Source organism: Mycteria americana, chromosome 10 (genome assembly GCF_035582795.1).
Source record: "Mycteria americana isolate JAX WOST 10 ecotype Jacksonville Zoo and Gardens chromosome 10, USCA_MyAme_1.0, whole genome shotgun sequence".
Lineage (NCBI taxonomy): Eukaryota > Metazoa > Chordata > Aves > Ciconiiformes > Ciconiidae > Mycteria > Mycteria americana.
The window spans coordinates 24,682,944-24,690,613 of NC_134374.1; the positions used below are offsets into that span (position 1 = coordinate 24,682,944).

General features: G+C 51.6%; 1 protein-coding gene across 3 annotated transcripts; it reads right to left on the minus strand.

The window, feature by feature from the left end:
• Positions 1-618: 618 nt before the first annotated feature.
• LOC142415234 (putative P2Y purinoceptor 10) lies at positions 619-6,701 on the minus strand. Of its 3 annotated transcripts, none has more exons than XM_075513303.1 (3): positions 6,506-6,701; positions 3,721-3,902; positions 619-2,875 (listed from the first exon to the last, which is right to left on the minus strand). In XM_075513303.1, exon 3 carries the CDS (start codon positions 2,823-2,825, stop codon positions 1,710-1,712), a length of 1,116 nt encoding a protein of 371 aa, XP_075369418.1. In that variant the 5' UTR covers positions 2,826-2,875; positions 3,721-3,902; positions 6,506-6,701; the 3' UTR covers positions 619-1,709. The 3 variants fall into 3 exon arrangements, with proteins under 3 accessions (XP_075369418.1, XP_075369417.1, XP_075369416.1); XM_075513302.1 differs by having other exon boundaries at positions 3,712-3,902; XM_075513301.1 differs by lacking the exon at positions 3,721-3,902.
• Positions 6,702-7,670: the final 969 nt, after the last annotated feature.

Genomic DNA, 7,670 nt, shown 5'->3' on the forward strand with positions numbered 1-7,670 from the left:
TTTATTCAGCCCTGAAAACTCCCCCCCCCCCCCCCCCCCGAGCAAACAAGGAACATGTGTCCTTTTTTTATTTTTTTAATTTTTTAATTTTTTTTGGTGAGAGGAGGAGGAGATTTGGGACAGAGCTGCAGGGCAGCGTGTTTTCTGCCCGTCTCAGTGTTTTCTGCCCGTCTCTGGCACACTGTAAGTACCAAAGCAAACTCCTCCAGGTTGTCTGGATCTCCCTCTGTCTTTCCAGGACCTGCCTTGGCAATGCGAGGGTAAACCACTGCCTGCTCCGGGCTTCCCAGAAACGCTGTGTGGGTTGGAAATGTGCATCCAATCATCGGCAAAGCTGTTTTCTATCAAACCCCCTCTGCCTATGTTTACTTATATAATTCCCGGAGGGTTTTTTGGCATTGCAGTCGTCGATGCCTTAGCCCACGAGGAGGAAACCTCGCAGCCCCCACGCTGGCTGCTGTGCAAGGGGCCACGGTGGCGACGGGGCCTCTCCGAGCCCCAGGCTGGGGTCCCCGCCTCTGCAGATTGTACCGTTGCTTTGAGAGCAGCTGTGGTGCATAACGAGACTATTTACAAGCGCTTAAAATAATACCCGTGATGCCAAAATACGTGTTGAGATCATTTTATTTCCTCCCAAGTTTGAAGCCTTGAGGATGCACTTGGGTCAGTTTTGTAAACTTCTCTCGGTACCCAGCGAGGGCTGGTGGGACCTTTTCTGGTTTTTAAAGCAAAAGTGAGAGGCTTGGGTAACATCTTAATCTACAACCACAGGCTTTAGCGATATGCCAGGTAACACAAGACTCCTAATAATGACACAAGAAACGGGAACACCAGCTACTAGTCCTCCCTTCTGTGGCTGACCCCAGGTCTCTGCAAGCAGATGTGCCCTGGGAGACGTCCTTCATCCTCCTCCTCTTTGCTCGTGGCTTTTCCAGTCACAGTCTGTCTTCCAGGTATTCATCCCCCCGTAATCAGTTGAGCATCCCGTGGCTCCCGGGAGCCAGGCGGACTCCCTTGCTCAGCTCTGGGTGCCTTTTTCAATAACGTGAGCTGACCCCCGTTTGTTTGAAAACTCCCTTTAACACTGATGTGGATATAGGTTAATACTCCTTGCTTGATATATGTTGGTAAAGTTATAGTCTTGCAGTCCAGATTAGGCTAGATTAGGTCCAGATGATTGATTTTTCTTTGCAATGGAAAGAGGTTCAGTTTACATGGAGATAATTAACTGTCCTGATCTAGAGTCTCCTGTGAGCACGGTGGATGCTGTAACTCATCACGGGCCGCAGGTAGCTGCGGTCGGGGCTGAAACTCCCCTCGTGCGACCTCCCCGAGCTGCGCTGAGGCTGAGCTGCCCGCTTGCAACTCGGGATTCAGAAGGATTTCCAAAAATGACAAATATGTAGAAGCACTGAAACAGCAGAAATGAGAGGGACCCAAACCCAACTGCAGGTCGACACGGGAGAAATACTGGCATCAGCGACGGCTGCTTCAGGTAGTTTAACGATAACGTGACGGAGAATGCTTCCAGGCAAGCAGTCCCCAGCAGCGACAACACAACCAGCAAACCTTTTTTCATCAAGATGTTCTTCTAGGTCAGATGCTGGCATCTGTTGCACACAAGGGTAATTCAAGACGTATTTGGAGACCTAACGCAATCTTCACTCAAGCTATGAGAAGCACCTACACAGAGAGAAATGGCTTACGTTTCAAGAGATGGACTCCAGCAGAAGCTCGTCGGGCGGCATTGGAGGGATTTCCATGCTGTTTATTCGGCCAAAGAACTTGGGAAGAGACCAAAACTTAAAGCGTGGAAGATTCCTCCTTTTCATACCAATGTCATGGCTGGTTTCAGTGACGGAGAGGCTGCTCCCGCGGCGCGTGAACCGAGCTCGCAGGGCAGCACAGCTGTGGCGCAGCAGCTGGTCCTGGAACTCGGAGGTCATGAAGTAGTAGAGGACGGGATCCAGGCAGCAGTTGAGGCTGGCCAGGCAGAGGGAGATGGGGTGGAAGCGGAGCGTGCTCCTGTGCACGGCACAGTCCTGGATGATCTTCTCTATCACCATCATGAAGAAAGGGAAGTTGATGTGGTAGGGGGTGAAGCAGATGAAGAAGACAGCCGCGCACATCAAGACCATGCGCAAAGCCTTCTGCTTCTCGCTGGTGTTTTGCAGCTGCGTTGGACACTCCCGCAGGGACTGCCACATCTTCCAAGTGCAGCAGGCGATGATGCCAAAGGGGATGACGAACCCAAACAGCTCTGCCACCGTCACCAGCGCGATGGAGGCTCCCGGGCTCAGCTGCTTCACCCCCAGGTCTGAGAAGCACGTGTTTGTGCTGTTGGACAAGGCTGGGCTCCTCACTACTAGCAGCGGTAAGCACGCTGCCCCAACAAAGAGCCAGACAGCAGCGCTGATGGCCGCGTCGTACCGCCGCTTCCAGTCCTTGGCTTTGAAGGGATGGAGGAGGAAGAGGTACCGCTGGATGCTGATGCAGGTGAGGAAGCAAATGCTGGCGTACATGTTGAGATACTTCAGGTAGAAGCACAGCTGGCAAAGAAAACTTCCAAATGGCCAGGTGTGGTTTATGTAGTAATACATCCGTAAGGGCAGCGAGAGGACGTGAGCCAGGTCGGCCACGGCCAGGTTGATCATGAAGATGACGGCTTTGCTCTTCTTGCTGATGTAGCGGCACAAGACCCACAGGGCAGCGCTGTTGGCCAGGAGGCCGGGGATGAATATGACGGTGTAAGTGGTTGCGTACAGGGTGGACTGGAAGGACATCTGGGGATCGGTACAGTTCCCGGAGGACGCGTTGCTCTCCATCTCGGCCGAGTCTCTTCGCTCATGGGGCGATTAAGGCGGGCGGAGGGTTTCTGTAGGGAGTAAAAACAGAAGCTGTAAAGCCAAAAAATTCCCAGTATTTCCCCCCATGGAGTAAATGCGCTTCAGTACAGAGGAGTAAGTTGCGCGTAGGTGTGCGTACGGCCTGCATGCGCAGGCGTACGTGCCAGACGGTGTGTGCTGGGAAGGGTGCAGAGCCAGACCCCCTTACAGGCAGCGATCCCAGGCATCTTCCACGCAGCTCCTTTCGGATGTGCCTCGCAGGGTGACGTACCCTGCCACCCCCTAAGGCGATGCCACAATTACAGTGACATCGCAATTGAGCTCCGTAGCATTAATCTCTTTATTGCTAATGCCGGAGAGCTGCTTCGGCTGCCCGGGGTTTTTCAAGACCACTTTTATTGCGTATAGTTTTCTGTCAAACTCCCATCAAATTGGTGCTCTCTGATATGTCTACAAGCAATTTCAGTGGGACTGCAAATAAATAGGGACTTTAAACGGATCTAGAGAGTGTCTTTTCAGATCCATGCAGTGGTCTGATGCGAAGAGGCAGTGAGGGCAATAATTAATATCAGCGAGCGATGGTGCTGGCAGGCAGCCGACCGGAGCAGAGGCTGGTGGGAGAGGTGCAGACAGATCTATCGGAGCTCTGGCTCCAGATTTAAGGCTCGATTTATAAGCTAATAGCTGGCTGAACACATGCCAGTTGCTCTGCCGGTCCTGCTAACTCAATTCTGGCACTCACGGCACATTGTGCAGCCATCGTGTTGTAGCAACAGGAATTATCCTCCAGCAACAGTTCAGTACGTGAAGGAAGATAAATACATCTGTCTTTTAGTTAGAGCAGAAATTCTTTTCATCCATTTACCCATTTCACCTCATCCAGCCAGCGCTGAGGGTATTAGCGGGTCACGGGGAGTTCGCAGGTACTCGCACAGCTCTCCAGAGAGGTGATGGATTTTGCCATTCGTGAGCAGAGCCTGCGGGGAAACGGTCTGCTCTTTTGGGAAGAGGCAATTCGGCAGCAGCAGGCTACAAACCAAGGGCCTGTAGCATCGTCTGCAACGAAACGGTGCAATTTTCCCCTTGGAAACAAAGCCTGTAGCTGCCTGCAAGGTGTCAGGCAGCCTGCCCTTCCCTTCCAGCAGACCAGAGCCTGCTCTGGCAGAGCCCTGAGCACCTCTTGCCATTGCCACAGAGCCCCTCGACAGCGGCATTTAATTAAGAAGCAGCCAGTGGTGCTGTTTCCCACAGCCCTCAGCCCGGCCTTTGCCACGGGGACGGGTTTCTAAAAGCTAATAGCCCGCCGCAGGGACCGGGCTTCTGTGCAGAGCCCATCGTTGCTTCGAGGCGCAGGGTGAAGGCTCCCCCACCCTGCTCCTCCTCGCCTAGGCAGCTCTTCAGAGGGGTTGCCACGTTTTCAGTTTCAGGAGGAAGGTTATATATTTATACACACGTGTGTACACAGATATATATAAAATATAGCCAGCAGCCCCTTGGCTACCTGCCCACCACCTGCACCTCTGATGCAAGAAGGGTCGGTGGGTTTACCCGCGTTTCCGTGCGTGTGCAGTGCTTATGCCCCGGTTTCTGAACTGAGCCCTTGCCAAGCTGCCTTCTCTCATTTGCTGACTTTTCCAGGTTTTGGCTGCAAAAAAGCAAGGCTGAAGTGAAACCCCGGCTCCGGGCGGGCTGCTGGGCTAATGCACTTTTTGGTTGCTGACTGTGCTTGACCTGGCAGCCCCAGGTCAGAGGCTTCTGATTTCTCTGCCGGGATGGGGCAGGGGAGCGGGGACATCTGGCAGGAGGGATCGGCCCGAAAGAAAACCCGTCAGTCCCTGCAGCATCCCCAGGTGCTCCTCGCCTGCCTGAAACCCCATGAGGGGCTCGCGCTCGGCATCAGCCCCGCTCTCGGCCGGTGCCCTTTGCACCAAGTCTGCTTAACCCTGGGAAAGTTGTGGCAGGAAACCTTGTTTTCACATCCCTGCAGAAAACAGGGAGGGAAAACTGCTGGGGATTGCAGCTATTCCCAGCTCTTGTCACGGCCGTCCAGCGACAGAGGTGGCACTCGCTGGTCTGGGCTTGTGAAGAAGATTATAGAGTGCTGGTGTCCCTGTCCCAACACCTCCTCCCTGCCATGCGTCTCAGCCCAATTCCTAAACCTTATCCCTGCAGATGTGACCATAGGGAGCCTCCTGGCCAGTTTTCTCCATTTTTTTGGCTTTCCCTGGGAGCCCGGGAGTCCCTGTTTCTCGGCGGAAGGGCTAGGCGTCACTCCTGGTACCCAACACTTTCAGTTTTTAGGTGACAGCACTTGTCAGGGCACCTGGCAAGAAAGCAGCGGGGAGCTCCCCACCGAGCCACCGCTGGTCTGGGTTCAGGCCAGTGCTTGTTTACTACAACACTTCTTGAAAGGGTGGATTTTTTTATTATTATTATCGTTTTCCAGTTTTCGCCTTCCCTCCTGCCCGCGCCTCGCCCCAAGCCCCTCCGGCTCCCCCTGCGTTTTGCCGTCAGTGATGCCGGTGTCGGGGCAGAGATGCTCCCGCGGGCTTTGGCAGGGGTTTTGTTCAGCGACTTTATAAAGCTTGTATGAAATAGTCCCTGCCACTCCTTGATTGTTCTCCTGTTTCATCCACGCACAGATTTACACATGGGCTGGGAGGCGGGGGGGGGGGGGGGGGGGGGATGTTAAGTGGGAAAGCTGAGATTTATCCAGCTGCACGCTGAAATTGCAGAGGGGAGACTGGTATCGCTGCCAGAGGGGTAGGACCACTGGTTGTGGATGTAGCGCTGCAATTCATTAAGCATCAAGTAGCTTTGCAATTAATTAGGAGGTTAAGGCAGCTATTAAAACACCCGTGTGTCTCTTTCTGAGCTTGTTAGCAGTATCTGTTCCCAGAGGCGTATGTGGCTGTCATTATTGGAAATCGCCCGGCTACTCTGAATCACTCTGCGCCCCACCCAGCCCTACATTGCTGCGGGATTGCATTTACTACTCCCAGATTCACTGGCAAACTCGCCCTCATCTTTTCCATGGGTTGGCTGGACAAACCGGGCTAAAGCTGTGCTCCAGGCGCGGCTGGGGAGAGCCCCCGGCCGCGGGAGCCCCGGAGCTGGGGTGCAGCCGGGGGGCTGGGGCAGAGCTGCCTCCCTCCAACCCTGCTCAAGCCCGGGATGCCGGAGGGAAAAGCAGTCTAGGAAAAAAAAAAATTAAAAAAATCCCCTTTTGGCTTGAAATAAGTTCCTGATTTGAAGTAGTGGAGGCTTTCTGGCACTTGTGTTTTAAGCAATAATGTTGTTTGTTTAATTCAGGCACTAATAGGAAACATGTAAACAGAGCTGATCGGTTATGGCAGCTTCTGTCAGTAACCACAAAATTGAGGTACTTTGGGTAAAACAGGCTTTCCCCACGTACTGCCGCACGCAGCAGCCTGCTCGGATGCACCGAGCTCCGCTCACCCACCCCTCGGAGCCGAGCAAGACAGAAATACGTGGGCACAGTCAGAAGCTGCTGAGGATGTTGTACCAGCTTCTGCCTGATAAGATCTCTTGAAGAAGAACTAAAAAAAAAAAAAAAAAAAAAAGCAAGCGATAATGTTGCTCAAAACTACGACAGCTTCAATCTACCGATGAAAACACAGGGCAGAAATCAAGCTTACCTTCCTGTGACTCCCATCCTTGGGGGGATGACATCCATGCTAGAGAGCAGGAGGAGTGAGCTTTCTGCTTGTATTTCCTACCGATTTTCACAGCAATCCCAGCCCCGGCGACTCCTCGTTAAACTTCCACATGTTTTCGGCGCACTGGAATGCTGCCGGCATCTGCAGCCCAGTACAGTGGCTGCAAAACAGGAAATCCTGTATTTTGTTTCTCTTCGCCACACCAAACGTGTACAGCTAATGACGCTAAAACAACTGGGAAGGCGATGATGTCGTTTGAGCCACTGCTGGTCCGGCAGAGACCTCGGACACGGATTTATTTCCCTCTTTTTGCACAGAAGTGGTGTTAGGTGATGGAGTCCTTCGGTCGAGCTGCTTCTGCTTTTATCTGCAGTCACTTGCCTTTTGCTCGTGAAAAAAAATATAAAATACAGAAGCAAAAATTTTCCAGTAAGTGCTTGCTGAAGGAAAACTGAAAACTGCCAGTGTAAGTTACTGGAAGGTAGTAATTTCCCTTCATTTTCTTGGAAGTTTGGTTAGCCTCAGACTATCAAGGCTATAGGCTAAAGCTAAGGGTTTGGACTTTATTTCTGAAATAATATGATGGTTTAAGGTAGAGATTTTCCCAAAATACTATTGTTAAAAAAAAATCCCATAATATGCATCATTCCCAATTTCTTTTTATTCTTCTTGCCTCCTTTAATTCCTTTCCCATATATGTGTATATATATGCATTACATATAATTTTTAGTTCTTTTACTGCCTGCTAAGTGTGACCGTCTCTCTGAATTGCTGAAAGCTGGCAGGCATATATTGTGGTGTAACTTATTACAAGCTGCCTCATTTCCAGCTGAACAGTTTTACTTGATACACAGTGTCGCATCTTACAGCCCAGGGCTTGCAAAAATAATCTGGCTGTTGGCCTCTTTCCCTTTCTTACTGTAGGCAATGTATAGATAGAACTATTCTTGCTCTATTCATCTATTTTCTGTAATTGGTCCTATGACCCCACAAAATTGACAGAAACATAACTGTGGAAGAGAAATGAAAGAAGGAAGCTATTATAAACTTTAATTGCAGAATAAGTCGCCAGCTCAGGGTCTGGGATCAAGCGTGCATCTTTCCCCACGGCATCCGAGCCCACCGGCTCTGCCGGCTCCGCAGT

Bases quoted from the DNA above. Each gene is read 5' to 3' on its own strand.
- LOC142415234 (XM_075513301.1), bottom strand. From the start codon at position 2,825: ATGGAGAGCAACGCGTCCTCCGGGAACTGTACCGATCCCCAGATGTCC.